General features: G+C 45.9%; 1 protein-coding gene across 2 annotated transcripts in view; it reads left to right on the top strand.

Moving 5' to 3' along the window:
- PTDSS2 (phosphatidylserine synthase 2) overlaps positions 1-23,225 on the top strand; it is a 41,866-nt gene that overhangs the window by 14,382 nt on the left and 4,259 nt on the right. For both annotated transcript variants that reach the window (XM_074586674.1, XM_074586675.1), the window contains exons 3-10: positions 1,892-1,974; positions 6,901-6,968; positions 10,224-10,358; positions 11,367-11,417; positions 14,026-14,139; positions 15,617-15,735; positions 16,450-16,564; positions 18,836-18,981. In XM_074586674.1, the coding sequence (XP_074442775.1) occupies positions 1,892-1,974; positions 6,901-6,968; positions 10,224-10,358; positions 11,367-11,417; positions 14,026-14,139; positions 15,617-15,735; positions 16,450-16,564; positions 18,836-18,981 (831 nt within the window). The remainder of the gene's footprint in view (positions 1-1,891; positions 1,975-6,900; positions 6,969-10,223; positions 10,359-11,366; positions 11,418-14,025; positions 14,140-15,616; positions 15,736-16,449; positions 16,565-18,835; positions 18,982-23,225) is intronic.

The following is a 23,225-nucleotide window of genomic DNA, read 5'->3' as shown; positions in this document are numbered from 1 at the left end:
TGAAAAGTGTGATGGAACTATCTATTCACTCTTTCATTCAGTAGCTAATTCTGGTGTGCTTCCCAGTGTCACAAAGCAAGCAAGACAACTGAGTTCCACCTGTTCGGTAAAACCCATTCGTATTTTCAGATGCACAAACGTTTTATACTCAGAGGTGAATGTCGCAAAACAGTTTGCATAAATCCTTCTGCTTTCTATTTTGAAAGAAGATTTTGAAATGTTTAAAGCACGAATAGTCTACTAATGCTTCTGGTATGTAACATTTTCTCAATAAAAGAAAAAAATTATTAGGTATTTTCTCTGGCTCCTGCAAACAGCCATTTTATTTACAGTCAGGGGTTGCATCATTTACTGCAAACATGGCCTGTGCTCACCCTGCAGTGCAGTGAGGGATTTCTCAATTATCTGTCTCTTCAGCCAGCTCTTAAGCAGGTAATGAAGGCTCTGTTGGGAGTTTGGATGTAGAAAAAAAGAGCATTTTGGGGCTGCATTGCACCATTCCATCCATTAAGAGTGAAGGAGCATGCCCAAGTACAGACCGTGGGCTCCCGTCTTCATGAAAAACAAGTTCCAACCCTGAAAAAGAAGTGCTGTTCTGTGCACGTGAGATGGTTAAAAGCTCAGGAGAATTTGAAGTCGATGTTCAGTACTTTGAAGTGAAATGCCAGCCCTCGCCCCCCAGCTGGCACCTCAGTCTTGGGTCTGGTCCGCCTGCTGGAGCGGTGTCCCCAGCAGGGAGGGTCTGGCATTCAGACACCAGGATGTGCATTTTCTCGTTTTTCTTTTACTTGTGAAACAAAATTTTCTTCAAAAACATACAGCATGGAATTGGTGGGCCTCAAATCATGGATCTTGACTGCTGCTTGCTTCACTTAGTGATGGTCAGTGGGGATCTCTTCCCGGAGTTGTCTGCCCGCCCTTAGGGGTCCGGTTCCACGTTGGCTTGAGCTGACGGCTCAGCCTTGAGTGGGGGCTGCCGCATCCCTCCCCGGGGAGAGCGGCGAGCTGAGCCAGCTCAATACGAGGTGAGTTTTCAGCCAGATCGGTCCTTGCACCGTTTTGGTCTGGGAACGTGCAGGAACGCTGCTCCTGCAAGGAGGCAGATGGCAGGACGGTGGCCGTCCTTAGTTAGGCCCTACCTTGCTGGGGATGAGAGGTACCGGGTGGGTCTTCAGTGTACTTGGGCTCGTGGTCTGATAATTCTTAGCATTTCTTTAATGTCTCTGTTAGGCTCTGTATTATAGTTCCAGCTTTTGAAATAGAACTGGTGCTGGTTTGGTCTTAAAAGCTCCTCCATGTCTTTAGTTGACTAAGAAAATGTTTTGGAGCGGTGGCAAGTTCAACAGTTCGTTTTTAAATGTCATTGAAATTTTACTGGAGCAATGGGAAGCCCTCTAACTTGGGAGCTTTCTCACTGCGAAATTTTAAGTGCCTTTCTGACAAAGTGGGCATAAAAGCTTCTCAAAGGCATAGGGAAGTGTTTGACTCATGGTGGATCTCATGATGACCTGGCGGCTGAGGCTCCTCGTGTGGGTCAAGGAGCTGCTCCGTTTGTCGTGGTTTTGCTGGATGAGTTCTCAGGCAGATCCGGCTCCTCGGCTGGCTGGAGCAAAGTGGGAGGACTGGCAGCATGTCGTTAGTGGGGAGGGCGGGGGAAGGATGGACGGGTAGACTTTGGGGTTTGAGAGCGTCTGTCATGAAACCATGCTTAAAAGTATAGGAATTCATACACGTTTCCCTGAAATATCTCCAAAAGGCATCTATTTACGATTGACATGTTAAGAAAGTAGTTAAGAAACGAAGATTGGATATTTTTTTACACCAAAGAATATAACTTACAAATTCATTAGGAAGATGAAGCAATATAAACCATTCTGCTTTTCACTTTCAGAGGTATCGTTGCCAGTATCCTGGTTTTCTTATGTTTTGGAGTTACACAAGCTAAAGATGGACCATTTTCAAGACCTCATCCAGGTAATTTCAGTTGTTTAAGTCACTCACGTATTTCTGGTAAATTACACGGTTTATGGTGAATGTAAATATCTGTGTTACTTCTAGAGAGGGTAAGTTGTAATTTAAATAATAACAATACGGGTTCGTTAGCACTGCACGCTTATCACATAGCTTCCCAGCTTCCAGCCAGCCTCCGAACAGCACAGTGATCCTTCCGTGCGTTCGATCTGCGGGTACCAGAGGATTTTTATTTCTTTTTTTAATCTCCCTGTTCTGGCTTCCCGTTGCTAGTAAAAAGCTTTGTGTGAACTGCCAGATTCTTGAAACCTTAAATTCCCTTGTTTATCCCTTCTTTTCCCCCTCCTTTCTGTAATGGGGCTGCACTCCTGACCACGAATCCGGGTGCTGGAGCACTACGCTCCCTTTGCTCTCCGTTAGCCACAGTAACTGCTGCATCAGTAGCCCTTCATTATGATTTTAAAGATTTCTCGTAAGACTGTAAGTCTTGAAAGCACAACACAAAACCTCTCCCATGTAGTGTTATATCAGGTGAAGTATGAAAATATTTTAATATCTTTGATTTTTTTGCCTATTTTTAGATGTGAATCACTGAGAAAGAATTAAGGGAATTTATATAGGCTTACATAATATTCCTGAAAGCATTAGGCTCTCTTACAGTCAAATAAAGCTATAAGTATGTCTTGTGCCAAAAAATTAATTTTCCAGTTTAGGAATGCTGTTCTATATGAGAAACAGCAGACGCGTTAAAAACCTCGATCAAAGCAGACTTTGTTCTAGAGCAGTGCCAACAGCACACCTCTGCAAACTTACGGTTTTATTCAGAACTCTGCATTTCTGAGATCTTCTTAAATAGCAGTTTTTAGTCTCTCTGTTACAGTTAATTCTGGTTCCTCCTATAAGACAAATTGCTCCTTTTAAGGACAGCAGTGATATTTGGGTGCTTTTAGTTTTAGAACATCCAGTGGCTTTGTCTGGCGGGGAAGTTGTTTTTCTTCCCTAGAACAAAGTGGTACAAATTGGTTGGGGAAAGTCCAAAGGTCAGAGACCTCCGCAGCCAACTGCTAGTGTAGATGGAGCCAACTTCTAGTGTAGAGACTGTGGCTTGAGCATCCCTCAGCAGAATCAAATCCATGATTCAAATCCATGTCTGTGAACAGGGTGATTGAAGAAGCTCCCATGTATGCAGTCACTTCGAACACTGAATGTATTCATGTCATCTTTTGTATTAACTTCACCTTTCCTCTAGCTTGTGTGATGGTTTGATCCTCTGAAGAGAGGTTTTCAGGGGCTAGAGGGGTTTGGTAGCACAGCGGACACGTGCAGAGTCGCAGCAGGACATCTGGGTGCCTGTTCAAAGGAGAATGGCAGTCCTTCTCCGCGCCTCTCCCGCGGGAAGGCTCCTGTGGCAGCAGAGGACGTGGCACTGCAACCCGGTGAGATTCCGTGTCAGCTCTCCAGTTACAGAGGGTGCACCGGGGAGTTCAGACGAGGCAGCCGAGTCTCTGACCTTAGCTTCGCCATGCTGTTCCTGGAGAAAGACCTCATCTCAAAGGAACTGACAGCACCGGCCGCCGCTGTGCACTGCTTCCATTTATAGGGCTGAAGGAAGCCCTGGGTCAGCCAGGGCACTACGGTCACAACAGCCACCGTCGAGCTGTCACACGAACTCTTCAAGCTGTACCTTAGCAGTAGCCAGGTTTCCTGCCCAGCTTCTGTCCGGTGATACTTGGAGCCCTATTATTCAGTTTGTGTCTACCTATTTATGGCCAGCTCGGAGATGCTTTGTTTTTTCGTCTGTTCTTTGTGCCTAATGTTGTCGTTCTGTTTAAATAGCTCTTCTTGGTCAGTGTTTATCCACCTGATTTATTTATACACAGCTCACCTATGCCAACTCACCATTGGTTTTGCTAAAGCAAACGAATTTTGCTAAAGCAATAAGTTTTGCTTTTAGTCTCCCCCCTCAGTGTAAGTTTTTTCTTTCCTTCGAATTTTGTTTCTTACTCGTTTAGCCTTTCGGGTGGCATAGGTCAGACTCAAGCCGCTGTTGATGGCTGGGGTAAGTGGTGGTTGTGTGCTCAGCCAGGCAGCGCGCTCTTGTGAAGTGTTGGTCTTGTGTTCTCCAGCCTCTCCGCAACGGCAGTGCTTCAGTGTTTGAGCATAGTAATTACTAAACTATCAGGTATGTAATGATTAGGTGAAGCCTACTTAATCAGGAAGATAGTCCTAATTTGAGGGAGGTTCACGGTGACAAGTGCATTTAAGGAAAACAAATATTAGGCATGCCAAAAATAACTTTATAGCTAAAGCTGAGGGCAGTCCAGGAAGAGAGAGAACACGATGTTTGTACAGCTTTGAAAACATCTTGTTTCTGGTGTACGTGTTCAGATGTAAAGTAGGCTTCAAAACCTCTTGGGCACTTATGTCAGCCGGGGAGAAAGCACAGTAAATTACAACCAGATCTTTTTTTATTATGAAGTATTGCTGAGTGTGTTCAGCAGCTGCAGATCATCTGCTGCCAGAGCCCTGTGTATATAGGAGAATAGAAGCTCAGCTAAGGATTTAGGTTGTTCTGCACTCTGAACTGTCTGTACATCAGCTTCAGAACTAGCCTGGGCAGAGGTTCCTCTCTTCCAGGTGACCCTTTGGCCACTGGAGGGTTTTTTTTTTGGCTTGTTTGGTTTTCCTAAGCTGCATTCTAGGAAGAAAAGAGGGTGTGCACGCACTCTCGGTCAGCCCTGCCAAGAGAAATGGGCCAGTGGATTTGAAAGTTAATCAAATGGGAAGGAAGGACAGAAGTCTCAAGTCCTGGTTTCTACAGCTTTTGTGTAAGGAAGCTGCACAAGGGGCACTGGCTGTTGCCTCGACCGGGAGAAGGTAGGCTGAACTCTGCTTCTCCTTCCCTCGAGGAGACCGAGGGGCAAAACCACCTCATAATGTTTTTTTTAATGACTGACCCCTAAGACGACACTTCTTCGTATTGCATAATTAAGAAATGACAATTATGTTTGTAGACTTTAAGTAAAAATCTTAAAAGTTCCAAATTTCCAGTGAAAGGTGTTACAGAGCTTCCTGTTCTCCAGGCCACACCTGCCTGTTTTATTTTTCCTTTTTTTTTTTTTTTCCCCTGGAAGTGTAAAGTAGGCTGTTTTGATGAAATTAATTTAGCAGTTTTGCTGAAAAAAGGCCACACCTTCTCACATTTCAGTCTATTTTAATGATGGTGTCAGAAACAGGCTGTTAGAGACTTCTTTTAAAAATGCATAAATTCCCCCCCCCTACTGAATTGGATAAAGACGGCATTTATTTTTGTTTCGGGGGCAGACGAGCCTCTCTGAAGCTCTGCCACACCATGGCTAGCTGATTGCAGCTTCTGAGCTGATAAAACAAGTCTGTTAGCAAGCCTGGAGTTTATGCTTAGTTCTTGCATTATTTATGTCACGATCCTGCTTTTAAGCATTAACATATCAAAGTTGCCTTGGACTTAATAGAGATAAATGCCCAAATCAGGCCTGAAGGTGGTTCTTGGTTTTTTCACTTGATGCAAACGATGTCCGTGCAGGTGGAACGGCTGCTGCCTCCGCTCGACCTTCGGAACAACTCTGTTGGCTCCTCTTTGTCCCAGTCCAATTCTGTCACCTAGACATAGCCATGGAGGGAGAGCGCTGGTTTATACGTGTAAACAGGAAGCACCTGAAGGAAAGTCTATTAAAACCATTCCAGAGTGATTAGTATGTGGCGTTACCGAGAGATTTAAATGTCCCCTTGGACTGAGTCAACTTTTGCTGAATTACCTTGTGTAAATTTTTGGATGTGGTTAGGAAAAAATACTGGAGTCTGTGCACGGCCTGGCTCTGCATTAACCTCCTTCCTCCCGTTCGGGAGTTAACAGAGTCGCCGGGTGAGATTTCGGAGCCCAGGAATCGCTTCAGAAGGCCCCTCTGGCTGGATTAGGCTGAGTTCGGGGCATGAATGCGGCCCGTGGACCACAAAGCTTGTACCCAGGGCAGTCAGAGAGCCCACTCCCTGGGGACTGAGTCCTTCAGGAGAACTGAGGTGAGGAGGATGGAGCTGGAAGCGGACAAGTACTGTAATTTGTGTGCCTTTTGGAGTCGGGTGTTACTTCAGTGTGGGAAGAGCTGTAATCACACCTCTTGGGAAGGTGAATAATGACTGCAGACTCTGAAGCAGGCGAGCTTTGTGTGGTGTTTCTCTTGTTATGAAGAGTTCAGATATCTCATAGGTCTTGCAGGTAGCACCTGCTAGACCTCTGGTACTCTTCTTTTTTTTTTTTTTTTAATTTAATTCCTAGTAAAAGTGAAAATGTATTTGGTATTTTGAAATGCTTTCTGCCCCTTGAGGAAAGAACCTTGCCTTCAGGGAAAAAGGTGGGCTTGCAGAAGGAAAGGCAGCGGTTCCTCCTGCCAGTCTCAGTCGTGCCGGTTCTAGCAGTTCACAGGCAGCAGCTGCAAAGCGCATTAGCGGGGATAGGGATGGGAAAACCAAAATTGGACAGGTTGGCTTATGTGAGGTGGTGAAGAAAGAAATTGGACTAGTTCAGGAAGGATATAGTCCTCTTCCAAGGACTCCTGGAAAGTATTGCGAGTGGCACGTACCTTTCCTTCTCACTCTTAAATATTTAGTTCATTGGGTTGAAGCGTTGTGATGGATCCTGGTCTGTTCTCACAGACGTGGGTCATCACCTGAGCAATGCTGGGAATGTCCATAGTGGCCAGGCTGGCAGCTGAGGAGCCTCTCTGGCCGGGCGCTTTGGGAAGCGTGGTGAGCACTTTACCCGAATGCTGGGCTTTATCGTTTCTTGGTGGGAGCGTCTCTTCTTGAAGTGTTTGCTTATATTACAGTAAACAAACAGTTGACTGCTGTTCTGCTTGAAAGCTTCCTAACATCCCGTTTTGTTTCTTTCTGTAGCTTACTGGAGATTTTGGCTGTGTGTCAGCGTTGTGTATGAGCTCTTCCTCATCTTCATACTCTTTCAGGTAAGTAACTGAGACCTCTAGTTACTAAACGCCAGTTTAATAGTCCTTTGTGGTGTTCTTTAGGTTTTGCACTGACTACAGGAGATGCACTTCGTTTCTGTGAAATCAAATCATTGTGCTATTTAACGAGACTTCTAGGTTGAGGAAAAATTATGATATTATAAAAAAATATTTCACCTTGTTGTCTAACTTCTGGTTCATCTCAGCCAAGGTTAGATACCGCAGCGAAGTGTTCTTAAATGAGCTGATAAGAAGTCAGAGTTCTTCTTGAGATCAACCCATCAGGAGTTGGTGCTTCTTGTGTTTAGTCTCTGCTCTGCTGGGCTTGGTGTGCCTTGCTGAAGTTGCGTTCCAGCCGTTAGTTTCTTAGATTCTACAGATTGTGGGGTGAATTCATCTTCTTTCGTCTTCTGAAATACTTTTTACCTGGAATGATAGGTGCTTTGAACTTTTTTTTTGCAGTAAACCAAAACTTCATACACAACTCTGTAGTGGCAGCAAAGTGAGGGTGCTGTTTGTTCTAGAAGAACGTGCTATTGGTACTTCCAAATAAAGCACGTTATTTTTTACCATATTCTTGTCTTCAGTACACTGAGAATTTTTCCCTGGCTCTTGCAATTCTGTAACTTCTCGGAAATGCAGCAGTTGAGGTAAAACATCTTGAGGTAGCAAGAGCAGTAAGGCTGACGCTGTTAACGAAGCCGTTGTGTTCCTGTATGTACCTGCACCACTGCAAATCCCGTCTGAGTGCCGGGAAAGAGCTCAAGATTTTGCCAGAGACTCGCTTTTGCTCCATTGTGCAATCCAATTATTGGTGTCATCTCCTCAGGCAACAGCATGGTTTGAAAGCACAAGCAAACGTGGAGTTACGGAGCCGTGAGGGGCAGCTCTCCTCTTGGGTCAGACGGCTGGCTGCCTCTCACGTTTAGATTCCAGTCAGTCCCCCGTTGCTCACGTTCAGATCCATCCTTCGTGCTGACATCTTAGTAGTGCTTGGCGCTCCGCAGTTTAAAAGCGTTGTGGAAGTACCACCACATACTTGTCAGGATGCTTGAAAAAAATCATTTTAGATGAGAGAAGGACGAGGAGCATGTTTTAAAAAAATGCTTTGCTTCTAGAGACCAGGTGAGCTGGAAGAAGTGGGGCTGGAATTGAGGTGTTGGGATCTGTCATCTCTCTTCTGTTGGAGTAGGGCATTTGCTTTGCAAACAAGTTTTTAATATTGATCGAACCCTTTCCAGCTAATCAAAGATTTCCTTTGGCTCCAGCAGTTCTTGTTCTGCTTGGCTTTCCTGGAGCCTTCCCAAAACTTGGTGCCAAGCTCTCTTAAGAACACAAAACTGGGCTTTTTTTTTTTTCCTTTTTTTTCTTTCCCTGGTTTGTTTTGGGGGGCAGCTGGAGCGTGTCTGCAGCAGGCCAGTAAGCAGCAATGTGAGTTTGTGCCATGGACATCACTTGGGGGTTCCGTGTGAACCCTTACGCAGGGCCCTGGTGTCTCAGGAGGGTTTCTTTCAGGCCGCCTGTCCCGCTGGGAGGGAGCGGAGTTCTGACCCCTTCACAGGCGTGAACAGCTCTGTCCTGCCTTGTTTGTTGTGCTCCTCACCGCTGAGGAGTACTTACTCACTTGCCGTTTATTCTTATATTCTTCCTGTTTCAGGTCACCCTGTTTTTTCTTCCAGGCGTCCTTGTAAACGATGCTCCTGACTGGCTGCAGTCAGGCTGAATAATGCGGTTCGTTTGTATTTGATAGTGCTGTTGGAGTTCTGAGCTCTGATAGGAAAGCCTGGAAATGGGCTGAAGCTGCGGCAGGGGAGGTTTAGGTTAGATATTAGGAAGAAATACTTTACTGCAAGAGTGGTCAGGCCCTGGGACAGCCTGCCCAGGGAGGGGGTTGAGTCACCATCCCTAGAGGTGTTTAAGGAACGTCTCGATGTGGCACTCCAGGGCATGCTCTAGTGGCAGAGATTGTAGGTTGTTGGGGTGGTCTTGGTTTTTTGGGGGTTTTTTTTGTGTGTGTGGGTCTATGGTTGGACTCGATGATTTCAAAGGTCCTTTCCAACTGTGAAGATCCTATGATTGTATGAAATGCTTTGCTTCCTCTGGCGGTGTGTTACGTTACCAGCTGGTTCGCTGTTAAGGACACTCACTAGCTGTTGCTCAGCTCTTTACTAAAAATACTTTGTTACTCTGCACAGGTTTAAATGAGGATAAAATTATGCTGAGTCTGTAGGGGACTAAGCTTACTTAAAAGCAAATACAAGCTCGCTTGTAGCTGAAACTTGTCTTACAGTTAATGTGACTTTAGTAGTTTTATTCTATAATTTTATTGTTATTGCGACTAACGAATTTCGCCCTTGCCCTGCTTTTACTGTCTGCCCGTCTGTCATAGACCTTACGTTGCTTCTGGTGTGAAACACTGCCCACAACAGTGAGCAACGTCATTGGGAAGTGCTTCCTCAGCAAATGCGTGCGTGAGTTACCAGTCAATTAGTTCAGGTTTTGCTCGCTGTTTGTAACTAATACTTTGATCATTTCTTCCTTGCTGTTTGCTTCAAGTTTATAACCCGTGCTGCTAGCGGGACCTTAGTTGAAGTGACGGTTTATTCCCTGAGCTGCACTCGGTTTTCCCTGCCATGAAGTGCAGGGCAGTTCCTGATTTGTGTGGCTGAAGCGAGCTGAGCCCGGGGGCACGACTGATCCGGGGCATGTCGTCCGTGGGCTCGGTCCGCCGGTGTCTGCACATGCCGTATTTCCTTCGAGCTGCTGGTTCCAGTGCTGCCGGCTCTTTCCCATTCTAGGAGACCTGAAGGCCATTGAGACGGGAGATGCAGAGTTAAATGAGCCTTTCCTGAGCCCCCGCCTGCTCTGGCTTTGCCCTGGCCATGCCAGGGGAGGGAGGGGAAGGGCTGGGGGAAGGACCGTGAGCCCGCTGGGGTGCTGAGCTCCTGGGAGGGAGGGGGCATCGAGGGGCGGCTGAGGAGGCAGAGCTAAAGAGCTCTGACTTTTCATCTTTAAGAAATCTTAAGTTCATGCTGTAGTCATTTTTTTCCTTAATATTTAGCATTAGAGGCCTGGAAGGTCATGTATATATGCTGTGTGATGCTCCGGGGTCTGGATATTATTTCAAGAGTTGTTCTGCAACACACGTTTAAAAACCACCCATTTGAGGATACAATGTTGATCTTAGTTATCTTTGTACTTTCCTGTGCATTACATACTTGTGAAGAGGGAGACGTGTTTTGTGTTCTTTTGCAGACTGTGCAGGACGGCAGGCAGTTCATGAAGTACATCGACCCACATCTAGGTGTTCCTTTGCCGGAAAGAGACTACGGTGGCAACTGCCTTATTTATGATCCTGGCAATGAAACGGATCCATTTCACAACATCTGGGTAAGGAACAAATAAAGTTACTTGCTAATGAGTATGACTGTTTTCTTTGGTGAAAGGTTGCTTAATTGAACTCTCCAAAGCACAGTCGTGAGTCTTTCTGAGTGTTGAATGGGAGAACAGGTCACGACTGACTCTTTAGCTTTCTTCTTTCTCTTCTCTTGACCTTTCCTGTCGATCAGAGGGAGATGTGTCTCGTTGTGCCTGATTACGTTGCCCAGGAGAGAGAGTAAACTGTTTAACAATCCTTGTTTCTCAGATTATTGATGTATACCTTTTCCACTAGGAGTTTGGGTTTATTTGTGTGCCTGAAGAGGCTTCTACTTGCAGTCACCTTGAGGCACAAAGTTCAAAAGTTGCATGTTGCCGAGCAAGCCATAAGTTGTGCTTTTCTGAATACCAGAAATGGTCAGGTTACTGTTCCTCATTGGCAAACAGAAGACTTGGGATTCAAGGGCAAAGGAGTTCTGGTTATTTACGGCTCCCTGGCTGGCTGGAGCTGTTGGCGCTTGGGTAGCGAGGGGCGCTGCATGCCTTGGGTCTGTCACGTGAGCCTTCGGTGCATCAGGAACCGGAATAACTGGGAGCCGTTGCAGCTGCCTTTCCTCATTCAGCCCCAAACCCGGGAGGAGGGAAGGCTCTCTGCCGGGGGTTGTGGGGGCAGGACTGGTGAGACTTAGGAAGCCCTGCTAGATACAACCTGGGGGGCTGATGAAGAAATGCATGCTCTTGCTCTGGCTTGAACCTGTTCTGCTTCTGTCCCCTCAGAAGGCAAGGAACGTGACATTTAGTGTTCAGAAGGTGGTCTCTGCTTTATCAATATCATCCGAATTCCAGTTTCTGCCCCTTAAAATTGTGACTGCGCTTTGAAGATACACTTATAAGATGCATCTAGTATTTATGTGGGAAACTACTGAAGTTTATTGCTGCAGTTTTCTTTTAAAAAAAGTACGCCTTAATGGGTTATTGTTTGTAGTGCAAAGTGACCTACACTCTCTTCTTGCTTTATAGGACAAACTGGATGGATTTGTTCCTGCTCACTTTTTTGGCTGGTACCTGAAAGTAAGAATGGGTCTTCTGTTACGTTTCTGTTACAGTGCTGTTCTGCTTTTAAAGCTTGACTGCTTCTGTGTCAGTGGTGCCAGTCTTCGTGATCAATTATATTAGGCAGTCATCTGTGAACTAGACAACTAGACCAACTGTTTGTAAGACATGAAAAGCTCTTTTCTTTTTTCTATTTTTTTTTTTTTTCTCCTGACCATGTCAGGTCACCTCATTTCTCTCCAAAGTAACACTACACTGGCAAGCTCCCTCCTCCACCATCATTCATTCTCAGGTCAGATCAATGAAAGGAAAAACCTTTACTCCTGTCGCAAGATAAATACTTGAATGAACTTTAATGCAGAGCATGGGGAAGACAGCGTTGAAAGAAGGCAGTGAAAGCGTGCTGCCGCCCAAGCATAGGTGCGTGAGGATACACTAGTGCTGTCCCACGGCAGGCTTTTCCCAGTGGCATCCAAATCAGGACTTTAAATCATTAAATGGGTGGTGGTTTAATTCCTGTTACTCTTTAGTCAACATCAACCCGCTGTGGAAGGAATTCCAGTTGTGCTTGTCTCTGGCAGAACACATTCAGCGTGTGTTTTGCTGATTATTTTGGTTTAAATATTAGCTTTTTTTAAACCTGAGCAAACTCACTAGCTAACTTTATTTTGCCCTGCAGACCTTGTTTGTTTTTATTTTTTTACCTGCAAGACCACCATATATATAATAAACCAAAAAAGCTCAGGCCGTTTTAAAAATAAGCTATAGCTGTTGTTTCGGTTTTCCTTTTCAAAAGTGCGGCTGTATTCCTATCAGTGTGTTATCGTCCTCTGTGTCTTTTCCCTGTAACCAAAAGATGAGTATGGTAGGCACAGGGAGACTTTGACTTCGGATCAACTTGTCTGTGGCTTGCTCTGTTAGCAAACAGAATTAAATTTGGAGAAACTTGGATCTTGCTCACCTAAGAGACTTGCATTAGATACTTAGATATCAAAATAGCATTTCAGTTACATTCTGTATTTATTTTTACAAGTAATGTCATACTGAGGACAAAATGCCTAAATAGTGAGAGCCTGGTACCAAGACCTAAGGGGAGTAGTACCGCGTTCCTGAGGAACTAGAATGGGATGGAAATCAATATGCCGGTTCGCTCAATCCAGCTATTCCCTGGCTTGGTCTGGAAGAAGCCTCCTGTTTATTAGAGGCTGTTTCTGCCGAGATGCCGGCCCATCCGTCAGCCTGCACGCTGCTTTGGAGCCCCGCACACGCCACGGGGCGTTTGTTCCTCTGCCGCTCAGCCTGAAGGAAACCGGCTGCTGTATTTCTTATTTGTCACTTAACATATTTTTCTATAAAAAGCTGGAAGTCAAATGTGTTGTCCTCATAGACAGAGATGAGCATGTGTTTGGGGTTTTCCCGTTTGGGTTTGGTGTTGATTGTTATTTTTGCGGTCTGGTTTGAGTAACAGACTCTTCAGCTGTATCTCAGATACTCAATATTGCTCAGAATGGCAGTATTGAAAACAAATGTGCCTCGGTCATCAGAAACTGTTGTGGGCCTCCCCGCTTGCCTTGGGGTCCTGTAGATCACGTGTTGCCAGACTAAGGTGTGATAACGCATGTCTGATATTTTTCCATCTTCTGGTTGAGGCAGTCAAGGCCAAGCTGCGTTTACTTTTCCGGAATCGGTACGAGCACATTTGGGGTTGCCACCTTCTGTCTAGGCACCGGATCAGGTGTACAGGCTCTTACCCACTTACAGATAGGAAATAAAGTGTTACTGCAAATCTCTTCCCTTGTTTGGACAGTAGGCTGAGCCGATGCCTGCGTTCCAGGACGGTGGCTCAGCCGACTCCTCTGCTGCCTGGGGGAGAAGATACGGCTCTCCATCGCTCTCCCGACAAGCTGCTGGCTGGTGTAAAGTAGACGCGGGTGCCCCCGCACAGCCAGGGCTGAGATTTAGTGCAGGCGACTTGGGAAAAGTTCACATTAAGCAGGCTGTGAAAAGCCTTTTTTGAGCAGTGTTAGAACGATGCCACCTGTGGTGGTGGAGCACCCAGGAATGCCGTTCCTTTACCTGACTGCCTTCCTTCTGAATCCCAGCTCCCTGCCGTTGTTCTCCCACGTGATGGCGTTAGTGGCGTCATCTGGACTCTTCAGTGTCTGTCTTGTCTGTTGTGCGGCATGCTTGATAGATTTAGAGACCCGTGAGCATTTGGCTTTACTGGAATATCACAGGAGAAAAATAAGGTTGTCATGAGTTTCCTCATCCTTTTATGGACACTGGAGACAAGATACTCCACTGCAGAAATAACTGGTGCACAAAGCACACCGTGTGTGTCCTCTGTGTTCAGAGTCCGTAAGGCATAATCTCTCATCCCTTAAGTGATGAGTTTTGAAATTAAAAAAAAAAAAAGGGAATAATTTTTCCATACACTGTTGCAAAGCTGTAAACCTGAGCAGTGTATTTATGGAGTTCTCCTTTATTTAGATTTCTAAGGGGCATTACGTAGGTGGTGTCTGGTTCTGCTCAGTTTGGTGTGCGAGCATTCATTTTTGTAATGGTTTTTAGTCTGTTGTGCAACTGCTGTGGATATTGGAAAGACTTTTTTTCTCCCTTTGCATAGACTTTGATGATTCGAGACTGGTGGATGTGTATGATCATCAGTGTAATGTTTGAGTTCCTGGAGTACAGCCTGGAGCACCAGCTTCCGAACTTCAGTGAATGTTGGTGGGATCACGTATGTACCGCTCTGCTCGTGCTGTATCTGTCGCAATGGGAGGTTGTATTTTGAAGGGAGGGGGCAGGAGGTGGTGAGAACTAACTGATGCCGTGTGCGTGTGGCCACGGGGGGGTGTGTGTAACTGCTGCGGCTCAGGAGCAGCGGTGCTTCTTCCTCTTGAGTTTGTAATAGGTTTGTCATAATTTTGTGGGTTTTCAAACTGGGTAAATATTTGTTTTGGCTCATTTCATACTAGAGGAAGTATCTGAAGCTTTACCTGATCACTTTCAAATATTTGGTGATGGTACAAACCGTACAATCTGAAATTCAGAGAAAAGTTAAAAACTTTGTGTGTAACGTTTCAGATGATGATTTTTCTGGCCTGTTAAAAAACGAAACAAAACAAACCAGGCTCAGTGCAATTTGCGTCCAGCTCTTCCTTCTGTGCAAACCTATCTTCGCTGTTTTCTGAAAACAGTAAATATTGCTGTGGTGAGAATTTCTGGTGTGGTTTATAAAAAGCTTTTAAAAGCTGCAAGTTTGGCCTTACTGAACAGCTGTATGGTCTCTGCAGGTGATAGTCTGTAACCGTTCTTGTCCGAACGGGCTGCTTGTCAGTATTTTTTCAAGCCAGAGGGACCACGGTGATCTAGTTTCTCTGTGGAAAAAACAAGATCTATAGCTTAAAATGGCACTCTTTTTTCTTTTTTTCTTTCTTCTTTTTTTTTTTTTTAATTTTCCTATGAAACGTAAATTGGTTACCAGAGCGATCAAAATTACCTACATTCAGGGCACACAGCTGTGGTTCTTTGGTTATTTTGGCTTATTTTATTCTTACAGTACAAGCTCTTTCCCAAGCTTGTAATGATTTGCTACATGGTTGTATTTATAAAAGTAAATGCATTATGTATAAAGACATCAAGCAAAGCTATTTTGACTTCAAAAAAACTTCTTATGAAGTTAACTCTGTGCCCGGCTCCTTTGAACGTGGAGGGCAGCCAGGAGCTGCATCTCCAGAATTAACGCTTGGCAGTAAGGCAGAGCATGGGGAGAAATCACCTCTTTGATTTCACATCTCGGGCCTGGAGACAAGTCCTTTCTGCGGGAGGCAGCCTGAAGCTTCGGGAGTATGTCAAGTGACGGGGCACAGTAAAATCCAGCCCATAGGAACAGGTTCAGAATTTTTGGGGTGTGTTTCTGAAGTTCTCGCATAACAGCGTGGAGTTGAGCTGATAGCGGGTGGGAAGAGGGCTGTTGCGTGGCAGAGTGAATACAGCGAAAGAGACACTACAGCCATGGTCTGTTGGACGCTCCTGCTTTATCTGAGTGGGCTTGGGCCGCCAAGATTCCTTCTCCTGGGAGTTCTTGCACCCCCCTTCTGTGGGGATGTGCAGTCCTGGTGACAGAGTGTGTCCGTGTGCCTGTACCTGTAATAGTTCCCTCTTGCAGCCTTTGGTGCTTCCTCTCCAGCGTCACTGTGGTTTTCTCCTTTCAGTGGATAATGGACGTGATCCTGTGTAATGGATTAGGAATTTACTGTGGAATGAAGACTCTGTCTTGGCTCTCTTTGAAGACATACAAATGGCAAGGGCTGTGGAACATTCCTACGTACAAGTAAGTTGGTGCAGAAGGTAACCCCACAAGCAGTTTGGGAACACCTTAAACATCTTGGCTGTTGAAGGGTTGCTCTGTTAGAGTTAATGTGAATTAAAGAGTTCGTGTGTGTTTAGATGATTCGAGTATCTAGTACCTTATTACCGCATGGAAGCTGCTTTATGAGATTTAACTTGCGAATGAAATTGTTGAAAATATACCTGTCTGTCATGAGCATCGCCCGATGTCTAGGAATGAGGGCATCTTGTGGAAATGGGCGTATTTACTGAAATTGGTAAGGGAGATGCAGGAATCCAAGTCAGGACCTTACTCTTTCATTCACAGCAGGGATCTCTTTGGTCCTTGTGCAAATAATGCATTGCCTAGTAATCAGAACTTCCTAGTAATTGGGACACTGAAACTTAAAATTTAATAAATCCCCTGTAGTCTTGTACCAGTAATGAGCTATCCTTTTCTGTAATGGGTCTTTGCTGAGCAAAGCAGAACTGAGGAACTGCTTACTACAATGGCTGTAGTATATTAAAGTTTAAAATGATAGTCCAAATAACAGGCTTCTCTTTAACTCAGCATGTTAATCTCATTAAGTAGTAATTTTAATGGAGTAAGTGGAGGTATTTTGCATATGTGAATTGGTGTCTCAAATGGAAGTGTTAGTTGATGTCTCTTATGTGCTGTTTCTTAATATTACAAGAATGTGTTCTGCTTTTTTTTCAGAGGTAAAATGAAGAGAATTGTCTTCCAGTTCACCCCGTATAGCTGGGTCAAATTTGAGTGGAAGCCAGCATCCAGCTTACGCAGATGGCTAGCAGTTTGCGGCATCATCTTTGTAGTAAGGAAACTTCTCTGGCTTTTCTTTTCTCTATTGTTTGATGTGATATTTTGTAGCGCTTAAGCAACTGTACCAACGGTAACTTAGGCTGGAACTCTGACGTGGTGGTGTTTCTGTAGTCGAGGCTGGAAGAGATCACTTGCGAATCCTGCAGGAAAGGTGTCTGTGTCTCTGGCGCAGTTTACACATTCATTGCATAAATATTTGTTCCCTCTTGCTGAACAAGGTTGATTGGCAGTGCCAGCAATATAAACTACCATCCATGCCTAACGCAGCAAGTAACTGCTGCTACCAAAAGCATTGGCTTTGGATGGAAGGGGCTTGTTTCTCTCAGCCATGATACGCATCACGTTACAGCTGTAACCGAAGCCTCAGGCTCCCATGTGTTAGCCTTGGGCAGCACGGCTCCTCAAGCGCACAGTTCTGCCTCATAATGTTTTTATACAGGCTTAAATAATTCAATTATCCTAGATTATTTTTTTCTTATGTTTCACTGAACACATAGCACGTGAGGGTGTCAACAGTGTCCAGCTTGACCAGTTCAGGTGAGGTAGCTCCCCCATTCAGAGAAAAGCGAAAGCTGGCTTCCCCAGCAGTCGCAGCAAAGTGCCCGTCTGCCTGCCCCACCGAGCCATCCCAGCGGCTGGGGCTGTGTTACGGGAGGCACCGTCTTCAGCTCGCAGCTCCCATGCCACAGTCGCAGGTTGCCCGGACACTGCTGGGGAGGGTAAACTTGGCAGTTTCAGTGGTTTTGCCCAACTCCTTCCTCTGGTCATCTGGGGGACTTTGGCGTTTGTGCCCTCTGTGGGGTGTCACTTGGCTCTGGTTTGAGCAACTCAAACTTACTTCAGTTCAGCAACTGTGAAGTTTAACTAAAAAACCCCTCATGACCCTGTAGTGAATCCAGAGATGATGGGCATTAGCCAGTTTCTGTGACTGCTGTGGGACAGGACACAACTGTTTTTCCAGGGTTGCTAGAACAGCATGCCTTTAAGCATCTTGAAATGCGGAATATGAAATCTGGTGGTGGTTTATTTTGGGGTCTGTCCGGCGAAGTTCCCCATTACGCTTTGCAGAGTGGGATGCATCAGTCAGGTTGGCAGCCCCCCCCCTCACAGTACCATTGCGTGTTACGCTGCTGTCGGATCGCAGGGCCGGCTGTGCTTCAGGAACAGCGTGCTGTCTGCGAGGGAGCAAGCGGCGGGCAGCCGCACCAGCAGCCGGGGCCAGGCAGTCTGCAGACTCAGTCGCTTGAATGCAAGTTCACATCACCTCATTTCTGGTACATAAAACGTTTTCCAGGTTCACACAGCACCGCAGGCTTGCTTGAGGTTCCCTTAGTTTATGGGAGAAGCAAAGTCGATGTGTCTGCGCAAATAAAATACCTGTTTCTCCAAATGGTTGTTGTGTGCGTGCTCCCGACTTTTTGCACCCTGGAGGATTTTGGGTGTTAGGTGCTGAGCAGATTTTGCAACTGAGAGACTCCATTGAATTTATACTAGTCTTCGGTATAATAATGTTTCTTTTGGCAAAGCCTAGCTTCAGCTGGCAGTTTATAAGCTCAGGTATTGGCTCACTCTTTTGGATTAAACAATGCTTAATGCCATTTGTTACCACTTCTTTTGAAGTGAGAAGCTTGTGTCTACTTGCTCACTTTATCCATTGCCAGGGCAGCTCACTCAAGAACATCTTGCTATAAACGTGTAAGCAATTCTCCTAAGTTGGCTTTGGCAGTGATGCTTGCATAATGGCGTAAAAAAACCAAAAATCAAAAAACAAAACCAAAAAAAAAACCCTGATGTACTGCTTGTGCCTCTTGTTATTTCGGGGTTCCCTCAGTCAGATTTTAAATGATAGTGAAAGGAGGAGTTGTTGCTTTTAGGATTTGTTATCAGTAGTTCTGCAAGTACTTTAAACTCCCGATAACCTTGTTCAGAATTCGAGGCAGCGCTTGTCCAGTTTTCTTTTGTGCTTGTTTAATACCTCTTCCAACGTGCAGAAAACATCTGAAAACCCAGCTGTTCTTGGTGATTATGGCAACTGATGATGGAGCACTCAGTAATACTGAGTAGGTCCTTGTGGCATTAGAGAAATGGGGGAGGAACACGTCATGCAGGGAGAGAGAGGGAGATTCTAGGCTTCATTCAGTGAAGTCATAGAATCTTCATGGTTGGAAAGGACCTTTGAGATCATCGAGCCCAACCATACACACAAAAAACCCCCCCTGCAATCTCTGTCTTCTGAATGTAATTAAAATGTCCTTTTTCTCAGTTTTTATTGGCAGAGCTGAACACATTTTACTTGAAGTTTGTCCTTTGGATGCCACCAGAACACTACTTGGTCCTGTTACGACTTGTCTTTTTTGTCAATGTGGGAGGTGTGGCTATGAGGGAGATCTACGACTTCATGGACGACCCGTAAGCCAGTCCTCTTCTGTATATACCATGTCAAGCTGCACTTGCTTTGTTTTGAATTTGCTCCAGCGTGTTGGCATCCATCTCAGGGCAATAGTTCAGCTTGTTGGGGACAAAAAGGCCTAATCCCAAAGCATCTGCTTTGTGTTCTTTTGTTTTGGAGGTAAAATGCTGGCTACATCTGGTTAGAGAACAGCTGTTGTTAAGGGCACTGTTTTTAACCTCAGTTTTTAATAAATGATCGCTCTTCTGAAAATGTAATGCGTAAACTGTGGGCAGAGGAGTACTGGACTCCACTTCCAGATTGGTAGCCAGGGACTACAGTCCTTAGACGTACCTTTTAAGGACAACAGGGCCCAAATGAAAAAAAAATGTGTTTCTTAAAGGCACTTCTTTTCTTGAGCTGTCTTCCAGCTGGTCCCCGGTCCTCCCGAGCTCTCGTGGCATCCTCTTGCAGGTCAGAGGACCCTTCAGAGCAAAGCGCGTTGGAGGTGGCGTGCACCCATACACAGCACTGCATGTACTTTCAGGCTGTTCCTCCTTAAGCATCGTATTTGTCCTTGCTGCTTTTGTTTCTGTAGACCATGTAAGGCCTGAAAAGCTTTGTTCTCAAAATCACGTTTTCTTTTAAGCTTTATTAGTAATGTCACAAGTTGCCTGAGCCCACATCTTAAGTCTAAGACAACGTCTGGCTTCAAGGGGTGTCCATTGTCTGTCACTGACCAACGCGAAAAGTGTCTGTGTTCAGAATTTAGGGTTCCAACATTCTGTGAAGATCAGTTTCCCTTGCAAGGCTTTGACTCCTAGAGCTGGGAAGAAGGGTCAACCCACATTGCTTAGTCGGATTTCAGGAATTCAGCAGTGGCAGGCTGCCCCTGCCTTTGGTGTCGGACCTGCTGGTTTGGGACGTGCCTCCAGCTCAAAGGTAAGAAGAGGTCTCTGCCTCTCACTGGTGAGCTCCTCTCCTTAGCACCATTCCCAATCTTCTGGTCCCTGTGTTTGGGTTGGAAAAACTCCTTTGCCCTCTGTTCAACCATGTGGCATAACATTGAAATTTAGGAGAATCATCAGTCACCGGCGCCTCATTGCTGATTCAGCTTGTTGCCATTCTTTCGATGATCTGGAGAAGTTCATCCAGCGAGCAGAGACTTTCATCCTGAACTGCATGTCTTCAGCATTGCTACCACCACCCGCTGCTGTGCTTCTCTTGCTGGGCAAGGTGACTGGTCCCCGCACTTCTGAGGTTCGTGGCTCTGCTTGATGCACCACAGAGCGGACCTCATCGGAGCGTTCCTGCAGAACGGCAGAACCTAGCGTCTGGTCTTACCTAATATCTTCTCTGCAGAGGTTTTTGCAACTGGACTTTGATTCCTCCATGCATTTCGGGTCATCCAAGCAGAGAGAATCTACCCCCATTTTATCAGCTCTATGTGGTGTATTTTCACTTGCATATCATTTTAGGCCAAGGAATCGTTTTGGATTCTTCCTGTTGTGTTGTAAGGAGAAGCTCCTGGGGAAAAGTGGGCTGCACCAGAGGCTCCCAGCTAACAGCACAGGAGAAGCCTTCCTGACCTCTTCCTTCTGGAAACTCGCTCAACTTTTTGATGGACAAAGGTTGGAATATTCCATTGACCTTCCTTCCTTGTCAGAAACATGGCGCATTGCCTTGTCTAGTAGTGACAGGTTTGTCTGAGATAAGCGACTAGATCTCTTTAGCCAACCTTGCAATATTTAGTCTGGAAAGTAGTGACGTTCAAATATGAAGACTCTCTTCTTCTCACTCAGGATTCTTCGTATCTGCAGACAGTTCCAGGGCTTTGCTTTCAGGAACTTGGTTGGAGGATGGTGACAATAAAGTATCTAGAATTGAAATAGTCCAAGAAGAAGAGGGGGGCGGTCTTGAAGCTTTCTCCAGCTCTTACATACCATGCTCCTGTTGTGGTCCACATGCTGCCTCGCAGTTCTTGAGGACTGGCTATGTGAAATGTTCCTGAGCAGAAATGTCTTGATGCAGACCTGTAGCATTTGACCTTGCTCTATCTTCCTGGTTTCTAGTCTTCAGGTCTCTTCCCAGGAGTCTGCAGTGGGGCCATGAATCTCATTCATCAAATAAAAGAAGGACTTTTCTGCAAAATCTTTCATGAGAAGAAGGGCAGGAAAGCAACTCTCTTCCTCAGCAGCGTTAGGTTCTGCACAGCTCTTCTGTTAGGGTTACCTTTAATTCTTTGCTCAGTGTGCTGTCAAGCTGGTGAGAGGAAACGGTGGCAGATCGGCAAAGCAGAAAGCTGACCTCGTCATCTGAACAGCTTGAGTTCACAGTGAGAGATTTGCTGTCTCTCTTTTTCTCTCTATCCATGTGTTAAGGCTCGTTTCTGCCCGTTTAATCTGTCGCACCAGATGAACCACCTGGAGCAGTTTCTGAAGTCCTTTCATCTGAGGTGGTCCAGGCAGCATAGTTCTTGAACTGGAATGCACTCATCCCATCTGCATCAGCATAACCTACACTGGATTCACTGCATCATATTTTTCTTTTTCCCCAGCGTATTTAGACAATTTTGTGTAGCTTGAACTTGTGCATTGGTGTCAAATATGACTCTCGGGCCTCATGTTCAATAAATTGTGTGCTTTGTGTGCCTGACTTGCAATGACTCCCCTGGATTCAGGAGAGGAAGGAGAAGCTGTTTGCTCTCCGTGCTTAGATCCCTTCCCAGATAGCAAGAATCCAAGGGCGTGCGGTGGAGCGGCTTTGTCTGAGCAACAGGAAAACACCTGCTAAAGGGAGGGTGCTCTCCCAGAGCCGCTGCTGGCCTCGGGTGAGAAGAGGGGAAGAGAAACTGGGACCAAATGCAGTCCCAGCTCCCTCTGCCCCAGCACCACCGGAGGTGCCCGGGGCCCGTTCTGAAGCGGGCACGTCCCTGCGGTGTGTTGGGCAGGCTTGTTTTTCCGCCTGGCAGAGGAAGGCATTAGCAGAGGAAATCCTAATTGGGGATTTGTAAGGTGGCTTCTGTTTCATCCCCTGCATGGTGAAACAGCCAAGAAAATACGGCTCAGCGAGCTCCCGTGCCCGCCGCATGTCACAGCGCTTGCTAAGCCGGTGCCGCAGCCAGGCAGGGCTGTACCTCACCGCACTCACAGGCCAGCCTAGGGCTGCCCACCGCTGCAATGCCCCAGAAGTGCTGCAGAGGTCAGCTTAACATCTCCATCCCGCTCCCCAGCCCTCTCTGGGCTTCTTGTATCACTTTGCTCCCCATCTCCTCTGTCCTGCCCCAGTAGTTCTGCCCCTTCACACGGAATTCTTCCTGGATGCGTCTCGCTTCACCTCTTAGGCTGTGGAAGGAGTGGAATAAGGCAGTAAGGTGGACAAAAGAGGAAGGACCTGGTAGGAAAATGTGCTTCAGAATGCACTGTGGTTCGGTGAGAGGGCAAGGGCCTCTGCAGAATAGATGTTCCCTGTGATTAAAGCAGAGACCTAGAGAACAAAGGCAGGATAAGGAATAACAAGGCAAGAAGACCAGCCACCTTTAAATTTAGTTGGTGGTGCTTCTGTTTGCACGGTTTGTCTCGGGCATCTTCAGAGACTTAGTGTCAGTTAAGGTAGTAGGTTTAGGGCTAACAGGAAAGTGCACCAAAATGCCCCTTCGTGCATTTTTTGGGGTAGAAGTTACCATCCAAAGGCTGTTGAGAAAAGTTAATTGTGTGTGCTTGCTAGTGAAACGGCGATCGTGGTGGTTGAGGGTGTCGCTTTTCTCAAGTTCAGTCTTCCTTGATTCAAATCACTTGGGTTTGAGGAAATGTTTGATTAAATCATGCCTCTGGAGAAAAAAAAAAACAAAATACGTACAACTTCTAGTGGCTTTTTCTTTCCCCTGATGGGAATAAAACCCCATTTTAGACACAGAAGATGGGTGACGGAAGAGCAAACTTTAGCCTACCAAGTGTTGAGTAGCAACATCCGCATGCCCCAGCGGTGCTGCGGTGGGCAGGATTTCAGTGCAGTCCAGTGCATAAAAAATGGGCTTGTTCTGTTGCCCAGACAGAACCCTGTTTGATTCTTGACGTCTGAGTCATCTGGTCTGTCAGGTCAGGAAGCTGTAAAAACATCAGGTCTGGAAAGGACGTGGCCAGACAAGGTCAAGAAGCGGGGGATCAAGCACTTACCCAGGTTTCTTGCAATAGGTGAGAAATGACCTGCGAGGGTAGTGAGGTTTCCTGCAAGGCAGCCTTGGAGGTGTTTCGGCTCTACGTGT

This window comes from Larus michahellis, chromosome 4, assembly GCF_964199755.1.
Source record: "Larus michahellis chromosome 4, bLarMic1.1, whole genome shotgun sequence".
In the NCBI taxonomy this organism is placed as follows: domain Eukaryota; kingdom Metazoa; phylum Chordata; class Aves; order Charadriiformes; family Laridae; genus Larus; species Larus michahellis.
This window is presented reverse-complemented; position numbering and strand designations above follow the sequence as displayed.